The sequence below is a fragment of the Engystomops pustulosus genome, chromosome 10 (assembly GCF_040894005.1).
Source record: "Engystomops pustulosus chromosome 10, aEngPut4.maternal, whole genome shotgun sequence".
Classification (NCBI taxonomy): domain Eukaryota; kingdom Metazoa; phylum Chordata; class Amphibia; order Anura; family Leptodactylidae; genus Engystomops; species Engystomops pustulosus.
The window spans coordinates 95,876,421-95,897,538 of NC_092420.1; the positions used below are offsets into that span (position 1 = coordinate 95,876,421).

General features: G+C 42.5%; 1 protein-coding gene across 16 annotated transcripts in view; it reads left to right on the top strand.

Moving 5' to 3' along the window:
• The window catches only part of NFIA (nuclear factor I A), a 381,842-nt gene that overhangs the window by 262,368 nt on the left and 98,356 nt on the right, over positions 1-21,118 (top strand). For all 16 annotated transcript variants that reach the window (XM_072128277.1, XM_072128276.1, XM_072128283.1 and 13 more), the window contains exon 4: positions 17,420-17,494. In XM_072128277.1, coding sequence (XP_071984378.1) covers positions 17,420-17,494 — 75 coding nt within the window. The remainder of the gene's footprint in view (positions 1-17,419; positions 17,495-21,118) is intronic.

Sequence of the window (21,118 nt, forward strand, 5' to 3'; positions counted from 1 at the left end):
GCAGTATTATAGTACAGGCAGTCCCCGGGTTACATACAAGATAGGGTCTGTAGGTTTGTTCTTAAGTTGAATTTGTATGTAAGTCGGAACTGTATATTTTATCATTGTAATCCCAGCCAGTACTTTTTTGGTCTCTGTGACAATTGGATTTTAAAAATGTTGGGTTGTCATAAGAATCAATATTAACACTAAAGCTTCATTACAGACACATTTGATAACTGTTACAGCTGTTTATTGTAGCCTAGGACTAAAGTTCAATAAATAACCAATATCCAGTGGTCCGTTTGTAACTATGGGTCGTATGTAAGTCGAGTGTTCTTAAGTAGGGGACCGCCTGTAGTTATATTCTTGTACATAGGGGGCAGTATTATAGTAGTAATATTCCTGTACATAGGGGGCAGTATTATAGTAGTTATATTCTTGTACATAGGGGGCAGTATTATAGTAGTTATATTCCTGTACATAGGGGCAGTATTATAGTAGTTATATTCCTGTACATAGGGGGCAGTATTATAGTAGTTATATTCTTGTACATAGGGGGCAGTATTATAGTAGTTATATTCCTGTACATAGGGGCAGTATTATAGTAGTTATATTCCTGTACATAGGGGGCAGTATTATAGTAGTTATATTCTTGTACATAGGGGGCAGTATTATAGTAGTTATATTCTTGTACATAGGGGGCAGTATTATAGTAGTTATATTCCTGTACATAGGGGGCAGTATTATAGTAGTTATATTCTTGTACATAGGGGGCAGTATTATAGCAGTTATATTCTTGTACACATGGGGCAGTATTATAGTAGTTATATTCTTGTACATAGGGGGCAGTATTATAGTAGTTATATTCTTGTACATAGGGGGCAGTATTATAGTAGTTATATTCCTGTACATAGGGGGCAGTATTATAGTAGTTATATTCTTGTACATAGGGGGCAGTATTATAGTAGTTATATTCTTGTACATAGGGGGCAGTATTATAGTAGTTATATTCTTGTACATAGGGGGCAGTATTATAGTAGTTATATTCTTGTACATAGGGGGCAGTATTATAGTAGTTATATTCTTGTACATAGGGGGCAGTGTTATAGTAGTTATATTCCTTTACATAGGGGACAGTATTATAGTAGTTATATTCCTGTACATAGGAGGCAGTATTATAGTAGTTATATTCCTGTACATAGGGGGCAGTATTATAGTAGTTATATTCCTGTACATAGGGGGCAGTATTATAGTAGTTATATTCCTGTACATAGGGGGCAGTATTATAGTAGTTATATTCTTGTACATAGGGGGCAGTATTATAGTAGTTATATTCTTGTACATAGGGGGAGTATTATAGTAGTTATATTCTTGTACATAGGGGGCAGTATTATAGTAGTTACATTCCTGTACATAGGGGGCAGTATTATAGTAGTTATATTCCTGTACATAGGGGGCAGTATTATAGTAGTTATATTCTTGTACATAGGGGGCAGTATTATAGTAGTTATGTTCCTGTACATAGGAGGCAGTATTATAGTAGTTATGTTCCTGTACATAGGAGGCAGTATTATAGTAGTTATATTCTTGTACATAGGGGGCAGTATTATAGTAGTTATATTCTTGTACATAGGGGGCAGTATTATAGCAGTTATATTCCTGTACATAGCGGGCAGTATTATAGTAGTTATATTCTTGTACATGGGGTGCAGTATTATAGTAGTTATATTCTTGTACATAGGGGGCAGTATTATAGTAGTTATATTCCTGTACATAGGGGGCAGTATTATAGTAGTTATATTCCTGTACATAGGGGCAGTATTATAGTAGTTATATTCTTGTACATAGGGGGCAGTATTATAGTAGTTATATTCCTGTACATTATTTCTCATGATTCCCAGTTATGGGATGTTGCAGTATATATTACACATCTATTATCTGTAAACTTTCTTGGAATTGTTACTCCTATCATCTCTTTGTGCTGTGGAGTAGACGCTGTTCTCAGCTTCCTTTCTGCTTCTTCTCCGTTAATGTACAGACACATTTCCTAAAGTTTAAGTGGTGATGCGGCTCGATGTGTATTATTAAATACGTTGCTGTATAAGAAGGAAGAATAAGACGTCTTCAATCTTGTTTAATGACCCTGGCGCCGGTTGCTGCTTCCTTCTCCCCTGCTTTCCGCATTCGCTGCTTTACCTTCTATAGTGAGATGTGTCAGTAGACTCGTCTGCTATTACACTGGTCCTCGGGTATTTGCTGCTGCGGTTTATGACAATTTTTGATATATTTGGTGTTTCTTTAAGTCTATCACTTCCTTCTCTCTTTTTTCCAAGTCTCACACGAGCAAGAGGATGAAGAATGTTAAATTTTTTTGTGCAAATAGTCCCCCAAAACATCCCAAAATTCTATTTTGCATTACAACCTGGTCCTTTGAATAGTATTTTCCAAAAATCTAAAATAAAAATCACCAATCCAGACATCTGTTGAGTAGCTTCAAGGAATTTCCAGGTTTTTCTACTAGTATGACCTATGGACAGGGGTAGCTATACATAGTATAGGTCATTAGTTGTTGATCATTTGGGGGGCTACACATGGTTACCCCTATCATTCAGCTTAGAGCAGGGGTCATCTTCAGATGTGCGGGAGAACTTCCTCCCTGTGTCTAATTACAGCAAGAAGAGGCAATGGTAAGTGCTGAGGGAACAGGAGGAGGGTAACTCAGTGTAACAGCCTGTGAAGCTGCAGCACAGAGAGGCTCTGGTAACATCCCCAAGATCCCTTCCTTTAAGGATACATGCAGGTTTGGCTCCTCGTGCGTGTGTGTGTTACGAGGAATAGCTGACAGCAAGTTTTTTGTATCTAAAACCAATTTTCTTTTAGTTGCCATTTAGTAAAACCTGAGTTCGGAATGTTACATCCTGCACGGATATAAGAGCTGGAAACTTTTCATTTCCTTCCTAAAATTTCTGCTTAATCAAATTTTAGAAAACTGGATGACGACTTTTGGCAGGACCCTTGATGCAGCAGGACCTGCTCATTGCTATACGTTTCCATTGCAGTGGTCACATAAGGGTTAATGCCTTCCCATCTCGGAGGTTATCCCAAGCCCAGCGCAGTGGTCACATAAGGGTTAATGCCTTCCCATCTCGGAGGTTATCCCAAGCCCAGCGCAGTGGTCACATAAGGGTTAATGCCTTCCCATCTTGGAGGTTATCCCAAGCCCAGCGCAGTGGTCACATAAGGGTTAATGCCTTCCCATCTCGAAGGTTATCCCAAGCCCAGCGCAGTGGTCACATAAGGGTTAATGCCTTCCCATCTCGGAGGTTATCCCAAGCCCAGCGCAGTGGTCACATAAGGGTTAATGCCTTCCCATCTCGGAGGTTATCCCAAGCCCAGCGCAGTGGTCACATAAGGGTTAATGCCTTCCCATCTCGGAGGTTATCCCAAGCCCAGCGCTGGTCAATAGATCCGTGGCTGGTGGAGGGCGGTAATGGAGGGCGAGGCGCTGCAGACACCTGCTGCTGAGTGCCATCCGCCGCCGGATCCATCATCTCCGTGCACTTGTGGTCGGAGCCGTTAATGCGCGGTTCAGCCCTTTTGCAGACCCCTGGATGGAGCGTTCACCCGTCAGCATAGTTTTACATAGTTAGCAGGGTCTTGTCGGGAATCATCGGGGATGAGAATTCAGGACATTAACTGGCAGGCAGAGAGAATTCTTGTCAGTGATGCAGCCAGAACCGCAAACGCAGCCCCGACGACCCGAGCCGGCACACCGCAGGGATGGAGGGTCACACCAGCCGGACCACCATGTGGCCAAAAAGGGAGGCGGCTAAGAGAAATCATATTGTAATGTCATGGTAGTAAAAAAAAATGATAATAAAGATGAATGATTAAAATAATAGTAAAAAAAATATTGAAATAAATGATACAACATAACAACAGAATTGTTACACCTGATCCATAGAATAATATTTTTAGTGTGTATAATGTATTCCGCTACATATACAGACAAGATTATATTATTCATCTGCAATCTCTAATCTGAGGGCACAAGAGCTTACAATCTATGGTACGCAGCCGCAGAGGTGACCAGGAGACTCCTTACACCCCCCTGAAGCCCCCGCACAACATGGATCACACAAGTTCTTCTAAGATCCGAGACAACAATGGCGTCTAAACTCCTGTTTCATATACAGGCAGTCCCATTGTTACATACAAGATAGTTTCCGGAGGTCTGTTCTTAACTTGAATTTGTATGTAAGTCAGAACTGTATATTTTATAATTGTAACCCCAGACAAAATTGTTTTGGTCTCTGTGACAATCGGATTTTAAAAATGTTGGATTGTCATAAGATCATTGAAGCCTCGGGCAAAAGTACCGAAAATTAATGATTACCAGAGGTCCGTTTGTAACTAGGGGTCGTCTGTAAGTCGGGGACTGCCCGTATTTTAAAGTGACATCACATAAGGTGACTGCAGGATCATCGATCACCACCACATCAGGAGAAAATTCTGGCCCATCCCTATACTCTATTTATAAATTCCTAATCATTTTCTTTAAGATCAGTGTTTGCTGTCAGTGAATAGAAGCACATTTGTGCACATCTAGCGGCTAGAAACCTGCATAGACCTATCGCTATCCAGAACAAAGGGTTTGCTACAGTCGGGTTCAGTCTAGACAATTCTGTGTGAGCTTCACAGCCCAAACTGATACATGTTACTTATACTGATACATTGTAACAAACTGTAAATTAGGAGACAGATTGCCCCCATGTGGTGTTTTCTCACAGGGTTGACCGCTGAGCAGACTGATGTGACTTGTTACGGATGTACTGGATATAACTGTAGCAGACCCTCAGCTGTGAGAAATGTATTAGTCAATAGCGGGTTTGTGGTTGTTCCCTTTAAATGTGTATAGGTTTAGAGCTCTGTATATAAATCAATATGTTCAATTAATTGTCAGCAAGCAGAGCTCCTGAAAATGTCAATTTATGTTCCCATGAAATTATTCCCATTGGACCCCAAGAAAGACCCCAATCACAGCTGGACTCAGAATGCAGGAGCAAGGAGTCTATTGCTTCCTGCTCCGCCAGTGCTTTAGACTGCCCTGATCTCTGGGGCTCTGGCCATTGCTTAGACTGCCCTGATCTCCGGGGCTCTGGCCATTGATAAGACTGCCCTGATCTCCGGGGCTCTGGCCATTGATTAGACTGCCCTGACCTCCGGGGCTCTGGCCATTGCTTAGACTGCCCTGATCTCCGGGGCTCTGGCCGTTACTTAGACTGCCCTGATCTCCGGGGCTCTGACCATTGCTTAGACTGCCCTGATCTCCGGGGCTCTGGTTCCATCAGCCTCCGTCGTCCACAGCTTGTCACTATCCTATACGTTTATGGCACGTATATATTTATACTTGTTGGTCAGATCACATTTCAGGTTGTTACGTTGTATTTTATTTTGATTCCACAAGGCAGACGGTGACATGTGATCGCCGGTCGGACATTGATCTCCGAGTGCGGAATTATTACTAGTGAGAAATGCACAAGTGATTTAACCTATAAGCCTCTCATTAACTCTGTAGGGTGAAACCTGAGCGCGGCCGGGTGATATAAGGTCACTGATTACCAGCCCCGTCTATAGGACTCTGGTTTCAGCTGGGCTGCGATTTGTATCAGAAGTGATGTAAACATTGTGTATCCAAAAGCCCAACACAATCTGTGTGTCACATTATAATATATATATAATCAGTGAGTATGTAAATATATATATATATATATATATATATATATATATATATATGTATATACACATATAGGGGCACATTTACTTACCTGTCCGACGGAGTTCACAGTTTGCGCAAAACCCAAAAACAATAAACAGTCTGACGAAACTGCATTCCGTAACCCTTAGTAAATAAGCCCCAAAGTGAGTATATAGATATGTACAATGTATCAGTGAGTATAACTGGGTGAATAGTCCCAGGACTCTGTTTTATTTCAGAAACCAAAGGGAAGATCATCCCTAAAAAGTACCAGGTGAGGCGTCTTTCTTTTAGGTTATGTCCGATTGAAATCCAGAAATCCTCCATATTGCACCGCGGACAAGTTTCTCCAATAGGAAAGCGGTCGAGTAGGAGATTATAGAGCAGAAGTGTCTCAGATTTCCACAATCAGATCCAAAATGTCTCTTGTGGTTCCCAATTGCAAAACCTGTGAGCGTTGTGTGTGATGCACAGCTATGTGATGTGTTGTCCCGGGATCCAATCATTATGGATCCCAATGAGAATCTATGGAGAGACACAGGAGACGTTGGAGGTTTCTTCTCTCATGTTGTGGACATATCCCCCTCCCCTATTCCTGTCAGTGCTGATATATAAGGGATCCATTCTGCAAGGTGCTGGCAGCCTCTTGGCATTGAGCGTCCCCTGTACATCGTCCCCCGCACTGTCCGTCCCCTGGTCTTGATTTATTGCTCAGCTGTTAGAGGGGCCTCTGTGGGACCCCAGCTGTTCCCGGATGGTCCGGAATCCCAGACAGGTGTCTTCCTGATAGGATCCTTCCCCCTGTTTATTCATTGCTCTGTGCTGGGGTCACTGGGGTCCATCGATATCATATGGATTTTGGGTCCAAAAATGTGTAATGACAAGACTAGAGGAGAGTCCCACTGATTCCTCCCTGTGAATGAAGGGTCGTGCACTCACAGTGATGCAGACATTTCTATGGGGTTGTAGAAGATCTGGAAGATTGGAGCTCTGGTCCCCTCATCCCCAGACCAGACCCTCAGAGATCTGACCCCAGACTCTATACCAGTGATGGCGAACCTATGGCACGGGTGCCAGAGGCGGCACTCAGAGCCCTTTTTGTGGGCACCCGGTCCATCACCCCAGTGCACCAGACAGGACTCAAAGAATCTTCCTGCAGTTCCAAGCAACTTAAAAGATGCTGCTGTCAGTGATATTTTGATACTTCCCTCGTTACTTGGGACTGTAGGAAGAAGGAGAATGAGTAGACAGGGCCGAATTATCTTTGGAGGACCTCCTGCTGGCCCCAAGATTCTCTGTGTACAGAGGGACACTGGAATGAAGTGATGTCAAATTTTCCATCTTTCTACTGTGTTGCTGTCCTCAGGAGGCCAATATGATTGAAAGTTGTTGAACAGGGAGCAATAAGTTACTGCTTTAATTTTTAGTTGGCACCTCGCGATAAATCAGGGGGTTTGGGGTTCAGTTTGGGCACACGGCCACTAAAAGGTTCGCCATCACTGCCCTATACTATGGATGTGAGGGATGATGCCTTTCATTATCATGTAACAAACATTTCTGTATCTTTCTAATAGACTGTGTTACAGTTTTTTTTCACAAATCAATATCTATGCTTGCTGCCATTGACTAGAAACTTTATGACATTATTAGTTCCATTGTATCCAGTCTGGACAATCCTGTGTGAGCTCTACACACCAGCAGATCCTATCTGTCTCCTGCTCTGATAGTTTGTTACATTGTATCAGTCTGGATGATGCAGTGGACTGGATTCTATGAGTTCAGGTTTTCATTCACTGACAGAAATCCAAGGCTTTGAACACTTCCTTTTACTAAATACTCACCACTATCTCTGTGTTATAGGAACAGCGAGTGTTTATGGAGATTTACAGAACGAAATATAATCCGTAAATCATAATTAGGAAAGATGATAACTGGAGCCGGCAGCAGGTGCACAGAGAGGGGCGGCAGAGGACCAGGGGGGCCACACAGGAGAGACTGGAAAATACTACTCCAAACTGATCATAAGGCAGAGAGACAGAGTAACATGTACAGCAGTTACCAGGATAATAGTATATAATAGTGTATAAGCAGCATCATTATATACAGTATTATAGTGGTTATATTCTTGTACATAGGGGGCAGTATTATAGTAGTTATATTCCTGTACATAGGGGGCAGTATTATAGTAGTTATATTCCTGTACATAGGGGGCAGTATTATAGTAGTTATATTCTTGTACATAGGGGGCAGTATTATAGTAGTTATATTCTTGTACATAGGGGGCAGTATTATAGTAGTTATATTCCTGTACATAGGGGCCAGTATTATAGTAGTTATATTCTTGTACATAGGGGGCAGTATTATAGTAGTTATATTCCTGTACATAGGGGGCAGTATTATAGTAGTTATATTCTTGTACATAGGGGGAAGTATTATAGTAGTTATATTCTTGTACATAGGGGGAAGTATTATAGTAGTTATATTCCTGTACATAGGGGACAGTATTATAGTAGTTATATTCTTGTACATAGGAGGCAGTATTATAGTAGTTATATTCTTGTACATAGGGGGCAGTACTATAGTAGTTATATTCCTGTACATAGGGGGCAGTATTATAGTAGTTATATTCCTGTACATAGGGGGCAGTATTATAGTAGTTATATTCTTGTACATAGAGGGCAGTATTATAGTAGTTATATTCTTGTACATATGGGGAGTATTATAGTAGTTATATTCCTGTACATAGGGGGCAGTATTATAGTAGTTATATTCCTGTACATAGGGGCAGTATTATAGTAGTTATATTCCTGTACATAGGAGGCAGTATTATAGTAGTTATATTCCTGTACATAGGGGACAGTATTATAGTAGTCATATTCTTGTACATAGGGGGCAGTATTATAGCAGTTATATTCTTGTACATAGGAGGCAGTATTATAGTAGTTATATTCTTGTACATAGGGGGCAGTATTATAGTAGTCATATTCTTGTACATAGGGGGCAGTATTATAGTAGTTATATTCTTGTACATAGAGGGCAGTATTATAGTAGTTATATTCTTGTACATAGGGGGCAGTATTATAGTAGTTATATTCCTGTACATAGGAGCAGTATTATAGTAGTTATATTCCTGTACATAGGGGGCAGTATTATAGTAGTTATATTCTTGTACATAGGGGGCAGTATTATAGTAGTTATATTCTTGTACATAGGGGGCAGTATTATAGTAGTTATATTCTTGTACATAGGGGGAAGTATTATAGTAGTTATATTCTTGTACATAGGGGGCAGTATTATAGTAGTTATATTCTTGTACATAGGGGGCAGTATTATAGTAGTTATATTCTTGTACATAGGGGGAAGTATTATAGTAGTTATATTCTTGTACATAGGGGGCAGTATTATAGTAGTTATATTCCTGTACATAGGGGGCAGTATTATAGTAGTTATATTCTTGTACATAGGGGGCAGTATTATAGTAGTTATATTCTTGTACATAGGGAGCAGTATTATAGTAGTTATATTCTTGTACATAGGGAGCAGTATTATAGTAGTTTTATTCTTGTACATAGGGGGCAGTATTATAGTAGTTATATTCTTGTACATAGGGGGCAGTATTATAGTAGTTATATTCTTGTACATAGGGAGCAGTATTATAGTAGTTATATTCTTGTACATAGGGGGCAGTATTATAGTAGTTATATTCTTGTACATAGGGAGCAGTATTATAGTAGTTATTTTCTTGTACATGGGGAGCAGTATTATAGTAGTTATATTCCTGTACATAGGGGACAGTATTATAGTAGTCATATTCTTGTACATAGGGGGCAGTATTATAGTAGTTATATTCCTGTACATAGGAGCAGTATTATAGTAGTTATATTCCTGTACATAGGGGGCAGTATTATAGTAGTTATATTCTTGTACATAGGGGGCAGTATTATAGTAGTTATATTCTTGTACATAGGGGGCAGTATTATAGTAGTTATATTCTTGTACATAGGGGGAAGTATTATAGTAGTTATATTCTTGTACATAGGGGGCAGTATTATAGTAGTTATATTCTTGTACATAGGGGGCAGTATTATAGTAGTTATATTCTTGTACATAGGGGGAAGTATTATAGTAGTTATATTCTTGTACATAGGGGGCAGTATTATAGTAGTTATATTCCTGTACATAGGGGGCAGTATTATAGTAGTTATATTCTTGTACATAGGGGGCAGTATTATAGTAGTTATATTCTTGTACATAGGGAGCAGTATTATAGTAGTTATATTCTTGTACATAGGGAGCAGTATTATAGTAGTTATATTCTTGTACATAGGGGGCAGTATTATAGTAGTTATATTCTTGTACATAGGGGGCAGTATTATAGTAGTTATATTCTTGTACATAGGGAGCAGTATTATAGTAGTTATATTCTTGTACATAGGGGGCAGTATTATAGTAGTTATATTCTTGTACATAGGGAGCAGTATTATAGTAGTTATATTCTTGTACATGGGGAGCAGTATTATAGTAGTTATATTCTTGTACATAGGGGACAGTATTATAGTAGTTATATTCCTGTACATAGGGGGCAGTATTATAGTAGTTATATTCCTGTACATAGGGGGCAGTATTATAGTAGTTATATTCTTGTACATAGGGGGCAGTATTATAGTAGTTATATTCTTGTACATAGGGGGCAGTATTATAGTAGTTATATTCTTGTACATAGGGGGCAGTATTATAGTAGTTATATTCCTGTACATAGGGAGCAGTATTATAGTAGTTATATTCTTGTACATAGGGGACAGTATTATAGTAGTTATATTCCTGTACATAGGGGGCAGTATTATAGTAGTTATATTCCTGTACATAGGGGGCAGTATTATAGTAGTTATATTCTTGTACATAGGGGGCAGTATTATAGTAGTTATATTCTTGTACATAGGGGGCAGTATTATATAATTCCTTTATATCCCTTGGGGGGGGGGGGGGCTGTTCCTCTTGGCTGCTTTGTGTAGTGACATTGTAGTATTAGAGAGAATAATACCGCCTCTCTTCTGTCTTCTCCCCGGTGACCTCTCACCTCTGTCCTCACCCTGTTGCTCTGTGCAGCTATTTACATTATTTAATCTCTATTTCTTCCAGTCTTATTTTGTAATTTGGAGACTCTACTCAGATCTATCAGTTTGGGAGCGCCCGGGCACGGCTGCTATTAAAAGCCCATATCGTGTAGTGCGGCAGTCAGTGTGATTTAATGAGTGACCCCTTCTATACCCGTCACCGTAACCTCCCGCCTCTCTGCTGCCTGAATGATTTTCTGCACTAAAAGTCTCTGCACTTTTTCCATTTTCCTCTCACAAACATTATAATTGGCGTTTGTTTGGCAGATTGCACTTGGCGCGATACATAAAGCAAGCCTCAATTCTGAGCTCAAATATACCAAGAGCCAAAGCCGGGCAAATCGTGTGTCTGGAAGTGACACTTATATCAGTTATATTGTAATTACTCCCAACACCTTATTACTTTCACTCTTCTGTAATGGAAAAGGGATGTACAGTATTAGAAAAACATGAATACTTTCATGCAGTAACAGCGCCCCCAGTGTCCATTGATCATGTCTGGAGTTGCAGCTAAGTTCCATTTAAGTTTATATGGCTGAGCAGCAATACCAGACACAACCTGAAGACATGGGTGGCGCTCTATTTTAAAGCAAGTGCAACATCCCCCACCAGGGCCCGGCCTTTTCTTGTGGCCTGGAGGCAACCGGGGCCCAGAATACCGGAGTGGCTGGCGGTTGCGGCCTAGGGCGCTGATATCACGGTGCTTGGTATGGGGACTGGAGGTCTCCAGCAGGTGGTGTGTACAAGAAATATGGAGGGAGAGGCTGATGTACTGGTTCTCCTTGGGGCAACCCCTGAGTGACTGTAAGATAGGTCCCTGGGTAATGGATGGGAAGCCCGTGGTGGTAACAGCTGTATCCAGGGATCAGACAGAGGCAACATTGTTCAAAATAACTCACGGTTCTTTATTTAAGGCAGGCAACGGCCAAAAATGAGATTCTCAAGCTGGAAGAGTCATGGAGAGCCAGTCCACAGGAAGGTTACGAGCAGCCTGGTTGTAGCTTCAGACTGGGCTGGTGGATCTGAGTCCAATTGATGAATCTCGGCACTGGGGCTTAAGCCTCCGGACTTGCCCTGGGTGCCAGGCGATGGCCTGAGACACCTGTAGTTCCTGGAATTAGGACACTTGTATTCTCAGACAGACCATGAGCTCTGGTTCTCTGCTCAGACAGACCATGTGCTCCCGCCCACCAGGGGTTTATATATTCCCTTGGTCAGGTGGTAGCACCTCTCCAATCAGCTTCCAGCTTATATTACAGGAATATAATTGGACAGTCACATATCACAATGTTAACTCTTGCCTTACCAGGCAGTGGCTACAGCTGCTTACTAAGTTTTCCAGTACTTAGAGACCACCTATGATCAGTGCCCCTAACAGCTCCTGACCTGGAGAGGGCGCTATTTGCAATTACCACCTTGTCCATGCATTGGCAGGGGTGTTGCACAAGCGTTCAAGTTTTACTTGTGTTCAGAGATTGGATCATCATCCTGTCTGCAGAATGCAGAGGCCGCATATTTGTAGGGGTGCTGGACCTCCACTAATCTGATATTTGGGGCCCATTCTATGGATATGCCATCAACATTTTCTAACCCATGAAACTCTTTTAAAAGGGAACCTCTCACAAGATTTTACCCCATTAAACTACTACCCCCATCAGCTCAGGTATGGAATGTCCTTTCTAGAATTCCCACTTGTCAAATCTCACCTTTTTTACCTCTATAAAATCTCTTCCAGAGTCATCTGACAATGAGCAGAGACGAGTCATATTTTGTCTGAGATGAGTGAATTGTAGAGGCTGCACGAGGAGTGTCACTTCAGGCACCTCTACTTGTTCTATGGGACCTAGAAAGATGCTGCTGGTGTCATATTAAAGATAAGGTTCTCATCTCTCAGATTGTATTTACAACTATGAATTTAGCTGCCTGCATTTCCATTTTTTTGTAGACCATAGAGCCACAAAAATATAATTGATCTGAAAGATGAGATTCTTATCTTTAACATGACACCAGCAACATGTTTCCCGGTGCTATAGAACAGAAGATAGGGGCGTCTTATTCCCAAATCAGGGGCAAATCTGACTCGTTTCTGCTCATTGTCGCTTTACTTTAGAGGAAATTAGTGAGATTTGACCTAAAAAGGGAATTTTGGAAAGGACATTTTGTGGTGGTTTAATGGGGTAGTTTAAGGGGCACCTGTGATCCCTTCTAGCCCTCCACAGGACGCCCCCGGATCCCCTCCCACCAGATTCCTCCGCTCCATGATATCTGAGAGGGGATTGTGAGATTGTGTTGTTTGCATAAACTGATGCAGGGAAATGAAATTCCGAATGAACTGGGAATTTCAGGCTCGTTAATGTGCATAATTAGTCCCTCGTCAGCTCGCAGAGAAGGCAAAATTTATTAGGTATTTTAACTTTTTTTCTCAATTTTGTTTTTATTTCTTGCTTTTCAATTTAACCTCTTGAAGTTCTGATGTCATTGAATGCGGAGAATATCCTGTGTACTGGGAACTGGGGCAGCTGCTTTCTGATTGGTCGCTGTGGGTGATGACATCATTTGTGTGTTGTAGATGACACCCGTGGAGGAGGTGGAGTTATATTACCCCTTATACGGTTGCTGATTGGTTGTTTCAGACATGACATCATTCTGCCAGCTTTCTGGAGGCGGGGCCTTTTTAAGTTTTTTCCATGTGGTTTCTGATTGGCTGTTGTGAGAGATGACATCATTCATGCGTTGTACATTACATACTTGAAAAAAGTTGGGCTTATGTCTGAAACTCTGGATGTAGATTCCAATCCTAAAGGAGGCGTGGCTATGTTCCATAAGGGGCTTCTGATTGGTTGTTGGAGTATATGACATCATTCATCAATCAACCAGAAGGTGGGACATGACATCATTTGTATAGTGAGATTGCAGGGGGCTTTTTCCTGATTGGTTACTTTTGCTCATGATGTCATTATGTACTGTAGATGACAACTTTGCAAGGGGCGGTGCCAATTTTTTTCTTAAAGGTCCAGTATCATATTTATATTTTCCCTTCCCCACAACAAGAGGCTTTGCAGTTTATCTGCCAGATACTTTGATGTCTCGTCTGATTAGTTGTATGGTAGAAAACAAGGCAGTTAAAAGTATATTCTGATTGGTTGTTGCGGGCGATGACATCATCCTTATTGTATAAGTTACTATGTTGCGCTGGGTAGTTACTTCCTTCTGGATACAGTTGGTGATTGGTTATTGTGATGACCTCATTCGTGGATACATTGTGGCTTCACAGGAGGAGGGGCTATTTCCTGATTGGTTACTTCTGGTCATGATGTCATTTTGTAATATAGATGACAATTCCGCAAGAGGCGGTGCCAATTTTTTTCTTAAAGGGCCAGTATCATATTTATATTTTCTCTTTCCATTGTCTCCACAACACTATGATGTCTTGTACCACCACCTGTAGCCCCTTCTAATGAGCCCCCCAGATCTCCATCGTATTGCCCCACCCTCCCGGACCATCCTATTTGTCCTATGCAGTGATTTACCCCGCTCTTCCTATAGGACACGTCCCCTGCAGCATCCATCAGTGACATTGCAAACTCCTGTGCGCTGCGGCAGAGCCGGCCCAGCGCTACTCCCATTATTACACCCTATTAAGCCAGGAGCGGGCGACACTTCCCAGTGAACATGGAGATTGGCGCTGGGATTGTGGAGCCTTTGTAGGAGGCGGCAGCACCGAGTCCCCTATTCATACCCGGCCACTTCCAGCTGTTGTCATTGAAATCCCCACATAATCTCTCGGGGTCAGAGGACAGTCATCCATGACTGCCGCTCTAAAAAGGTTATGCTGATTTGGGTTGTCAAATATTGGCCCCTTTTCTCTTTTCTTCAATAACCGCCATTCGCCCCTTTCAACAGGAAAGATCCAGCCAAGAATTGTATTACATGAATTTAAAGTCTTAAAAGTGTTCGCTCATTGTAGGACACGACATGCTCTGGATGGGATCATTCAGCCCCTTTATAGCGGGGAGAGAATTTTTTTTTTCTCTTTCCTGGGATTTCATGAATACATTGTGCACTGGATTTGGTCTCTTAGAAGTCACACAATAGACGTCTGCCGCACGGCGAGGAGGATGCCGGGTGTTACCTCTGCAGTCAGGAGCATGAAATCATATATGAAGTGTCTGATATCAGTCATTGTACCCGACACTGATTACATGAGATTTTATACAAACTACTATCCTGTATTATACTCCAGAGCTGCACTCACTATTCTGCTGCTGGTGCAGTCACTGTGTACATACATGACATTACTTATCCTGTACTGATCCTGAGTTACATCCTGTATTATACCCCAGAGCTGCGCTCACTATTCTGCTGCTGGTGCAGTCACTGTGTACATACATGACATTACTTATCCTGTACTGATCCTGAGTTACATCCTGTATTATACCCCAGAGCTGCACTCACTATTCTGCTGCTGGTGCAGTCACTGTACATACATGACATTACTTATCCTGTACTGATCCTGAGTTACATCCTGTATTATACCCCAGAGCTGCGCTCACTATTCTGCTGCTGGTGCAGTCACTGTGTACATACATGACATTACTTATCCTGTACTGATCCTGAGTTACATCCTGTATTATACCCCAGAGCTGCGCTCACTATTCTGCTGCTGGTGCAGTCAATGTGTACATACATGACATTACTTATCCTGTACTGATCCTGAGTTACATCCTGTATTATACCCCAGAGCTGCACTCACTATTCTGCTGCTGGTGCAGTCACTGTGTACATACATGACATTACTTATCCTGTACTGATCCTGAGTTACATCCTGTATTATACCCCAGAGCTGCACTCACTATTCTGCTGCTGGTGCAGTCACTGTACATACATGACATTACTTATCCTGTACTGATCCTGAGTTACATCCTGTATTATACCCCAGAGCTGCGCTCACTATTCTGCTGCTGGTGCAGTCACTGTGTACATACATGACATTACTTATCCTGTACTGATCCTGAGTTACATCCTGTATTATACCCCAGAGCTGCGCTCACTATTCTGCTGCTGGTGCAGTCAATGTGTACATACATGACATTACTTATCCTGTACTGATCCTGAGTTACATCCTGTATTATACCCCAGAGCTGCACTCACTATTCTGCTGCTGGTGCAGTCACTGTGTACATACATGACATTACTTATCCTGTACTGATCCTGAGTTACATCCTGTATTATACTCCAGAGCTGCACTCACTATTCTGCTGCTGGTGCAGTCACTGTGTACATACATGACATTACTTATCCCCTACTGATCCTGAGTTACATCATGTATTGTACTCCAGAGCTGCACTCACTATTCTGCTGCTGGTGCAGTCACTGTGTACATACATGACATTACTTATCCTGTACTGTTCCTGAGTTACATCCTGTATTATACTCCAGAGCTGCACTCACTATTCTGCTGCTGGTGCAGTCACTGTGTACATACATGACATTACTTATCCTGTACTGATCCTGAGTTACATCCTATATTATACTCCAGAGCTGCTCTCACTATTCTGCTGCTGGTGCAGTCACTGTGTACATACAGGACATTACTTATCCTGTACTGATCCTGAGTTACATCCTGTATTATACCCCAGAGCTGCACTCACTATTCTGCTGCTGGTGCAGTCACTGTGTACATACATGACATTACTTATCCTGTACTGATCCTGAGTTACATCCTGTATTATACTCCAGAGCTGCACTCACTATTCTGCTGGTGGTGCAGTCACTGTGTACATACATGACATTACTTATCCTGTACTGATCCTGAGTTACATCCTGTATTATACTCCAGAGCTGCACTCACTATTCTGCTGGTGTAGTCACTGTGTACATACATGACATTACTTATCCTGTACTGATCCTGAGTTACATCCTGTATTATACTCCAGAGCTGCACTCACTATTCTGCTGGTGGAGTCACTCTATACATACATGACATAACCTGACCTTGACAGGATATATGAATTGAGGGTGTTGGAATAACGGGGGGCTTTGGATCTCCTATATGGGGTGTTGGTGCCTCTGAGCTTTGCTGCCTGTATAACAGCTGCTGCAGTGAGATTTCCCTTATGTAACCTCAGACGTGGAGATGGGATCTCGCGATTTTGTTTGGTTGGAACGTGTTTGCAGATAATCCCGATCAGATGTTACTTAATAGAAGGGCTTTAAATCTATCATGGATCTCAGTGCTGGCCCCTGGAGGGGAGACCTGGGCCCGGATCAGCTCACGTGTTCCCATCACTCGGGGTTATCCGGGGTAACGTCTTATTAAACCTCTATCTGTTCCACATTTCCTGTGAAGTTTCTTGTGCATTAAGGAAGCGTCCAGGTGCAGATACTTTATCCTATTTCGAATCATCTGAAAACCTAAAACCGCACAATAACTCAGCCGGGCCGCGCACGCTGTTTATGGAGTTTATCGTTCATGTCCATTTATGAAAATCAATAAAGTTGTGCTGCAGGATAACAGGCGGCGTATTGAAATATTAATTGCTGCTCTTGCGCTTCTCTGTTGCAGGACATTTGGGCTTCCAGGACAGCTTCGTGACTTCAGGTGTCTTCAGTGTTACAGAACTTGTCAGAGTGTCGCAAAGTAAGTACCCCCCTCCCTTCCACCATCATTGATTTGTTACATATTGTATATTGATACAATGTAGCCAGAAGTAATTGCTGACATCACTGAGGACAAGGTTCACATTGTGGAAGTTACCACGGCATCAGACTACAGGGGTTTGTTTGTAGTCTGTAACCAGGACGACACATAATTGTGCATTGGAGCTGTGTACTCAAAAGAACTGAGAATTTTGTATTAACCTTTTTCATACGGTATGAACGTCACCATGCAGAGGGATCATTAGTGGCCTGTCAATATTCACTAAGCGCAAGGTATTAGGAGGAGTAGTGGCTCTCATGGACCTGGTCGATAGATTAGAGGAGCGATCATTGCTGCCTGCCGAGTATGGAGATAGAAGAGCCCTTGTTACTGGGAATGACTGATACAAGATGCGTAGGGCTCTGTTCACACTATGCCTCATCCTTCTGTATACATGGCCTGATGTATACCACTGTATTACTATGTAGGTTTCCAAATGGCAGGGTTTAAGTGAACCCTACAGATACATATAACATGAGATTTCATTATAATATTGGCCATATTTTATAAAAATGGCGCAATAAATATGGCGAAGATTTTTTTATTATATTTGTTGCAAATCTCTTTGTATAGGAGTAATTGCTGCACATAAGGAAACCTATGACAATCTCAGGGTCAGGGGCGTAACTACAGCGGTAGCAGCCATAGCAGCCGCTATGGGGCCCACAGTGTCAGGGGGCCCCGTCATCCGACCTGACACTAAATAATGAAGAATGTACACCATTATATACAAATTATGCTGCACATTGTGGTATATATATTGTGTGTGTATCTGTGATGTGTATATGCTGTATGTGTATATGGTGTGTATAAATACACTACGTTATGTGTGTATGTACACTGTATGTCTGTATATGGCACTGTATGTGTGTATATGTGATGTGTATATGCTCTATGTGTGTAATGTGTATGTATGAGTGAGAAGACTGGGGCCCTACCTCTCCGAGTTACGCCACTGCCCAGGGTTACAGCCTTGTTATATTATATAATGTACACTATAGTACTGTTCATCCTGATCTGACTGGTGCAGACCCTTTCACCCACTGTGAAGGTCTGCCAGGGTTGGGGGCCTAACAGAATGTTAGAAGACCCCCAAAAGATGCTTTCAGGTCACTTTCCCCTTAGATTGTTCTGTGGGAGTTGCCACTTCCTTGTTTGTTTTCCTTTGATACTTTGTATCTATTTATGTTTATATAAACAAGAGCTGCAGCATTTAAAGGGCCGGCGCCACCTGATGTCAGACGTCTCCTCCTCCTCAGAACCGCGTTGCCCCCCCCCCCCCCCCCCGCACTTAGGATTCATTGCGCCTCCGTCCATTGATGCAGCTGCAGGAAGCAGTAATGTATAGACTACGCTGTGACCTCTGCAAATGTCGTAGAAAGTCAATTTCTTGAATAATTGCTTGAAAATTTACAGCACGACCCGCGCAGCGGAGAGGAGGAGGCGGCGTCCTGACCTCATAGCAGGTATAAATACTGGGGCCCAAAACTAATCTCCGCTCCTCACACCCATCCATAAAACGGAAGTCCTGAACAGTGAAATGGATTACATTGTACAGATCTCGCCCCATGTGACCGGCGCACTGAGAGAAGATACGGGATCGGCATGTCAGATATAAAAGAGGAGAACTACATGTCCCAGCAAAGAAGTGTCTGTGCCCAATATACTACTGATCACCAAAGCCTCTACTAATGCATCCAGTACTACAAGTCCCAGCATTCATAGGCAAGAGGATAGGCTTCAAGAACAAGACCTAGAATTATAACTATGCACCTAGACCACCTGTCCCTGAACTACAAGTCCCAGCAAATCCTTACTGATAAACCAGGGACATTACTCATAGATCCAGGCACCGGGACTGTGGTATCTTCTTATATTTGTTATCCATGGCCTCCTTCCTTCTAAAATCCACTTTTTATATTAAGCTAATGAGCCAGAAGGGATCTGGGGGGGTGTTACCAGAGCCCCTCCATGCTGCAGCTTCGCCGGCTGCTACACTGTCTCACCCCCCTTCCCATTCTCCCTCTGCCTAATGTAATTTCACACAATAAGGGGGGGGGGTGCACATGCACAGTGTAACAGCCTGTGAATCTATATCACTGGGCTTTTCTGGTAACACCCCCAGAAAGCCCCAAAAATAAAAGTTGATTTTAAAATAAAAGAGGCCATGGATAACACATATAAGAAGATCCCACAGTCCCGGTGCCTGGATCTAGGAGTAATGTCCCTGGTTTATCAGGATGGATTTTCATGGAAGATTTCCTTTATTGGGGAGGGGGGGGGGTCAAATACTTTACATACTGAGTATCTCAGGAAGAGGATATAAAAGTTAAGGTCCTGAGTAGTTTCCACCTCCACCATATAGAATGATGGTGATCTAAGGGTCTCAGTATGTTATATAGAGGGGGGTCTCCAATTTCGGACCAGACTGCTGTTCTAGTAACACAACATTCGCATGCGCTGCAGACCCGGATCGTATCCCCCTCAGATAACAGGTGCCCCCGGAGTGACCCCTCCCCAGATTTCTCTGGATATTCTCCTCCGGCAGATTAGATAACACCTGGGGGGGGTGCAGATAACACATTAAACCCATCCGAACTTTGAGTCCCTTTTGGAGAAGGAATTTGGGGTCACGTCAGGACAGGCTCCGCGCGGAGAACACTTGCTTCTTATTTAGATGCTTTTTCTTTGTTACTAATGAGTCAGCAATGTCTTAGATATGATTCAGATGTTCTGCAGAGGTCGGGCCGAGTCCTCCATGGTACCGGACCACCCACAGCTCCTGTAAGGGGCATGTACCCTGCTCTGTGCCGCTATCCCACTCCCCATTGGCTCCTTTCAATATTATATGCACTTCCTATAACATATTATGACTCCTGTATTATCCACAGAGGGCACAAGGCCGGGAGCAATAACACAGCGACACCTAGTGGTCACATTCCTAGAATAAGATCCTAATATGCTTTGTATTTTACCATAAAGTATGTATAACTCTAAATGTTGAAAATCTAACCCTTCTCACAGCTGAGGGTTTGTTACAGTTGTGTCTAGCTACAGATCACAATACTTTGTTGCATACTTTGTTGGCCCCCCCTGACCCGCTGGACCCATGAGCAGTGATCTCAGCTGCTCCTTCCAGTGTCTCACACACTACACCGCGCGCTCAGCTCTGCTACTCCAGACACGCGGAGCTATTTGTGCCGGGATATTAGAGGGAAGAAAGAGATTATAATAAAAAATGGCCTGCAGCCGGGGAACGAGCAGTCGCAGTGACCTTGCCTTTTGTATGTCATTACACAATTCAATGGCCGTCCACTCAAACCCTGCGCTCGATCAATATCCTATTAAAGCTGCACAAAAAGTCTCCATAAACTTAGTGGTTTATCCATGTTTATAAATGGAACTCGGCATAATGAGAGGTCAATAGAAACCTGGAGGAAGAGCCACCGGCCGCACGTCTGGAGAGCAAAACGTCAGGAAGAGCCGGGATCTGTCACCTGTATCATATCTATCTCTATTTATCATCTATGTATCTATCTATATCATATCTAGCATGTCCCTATC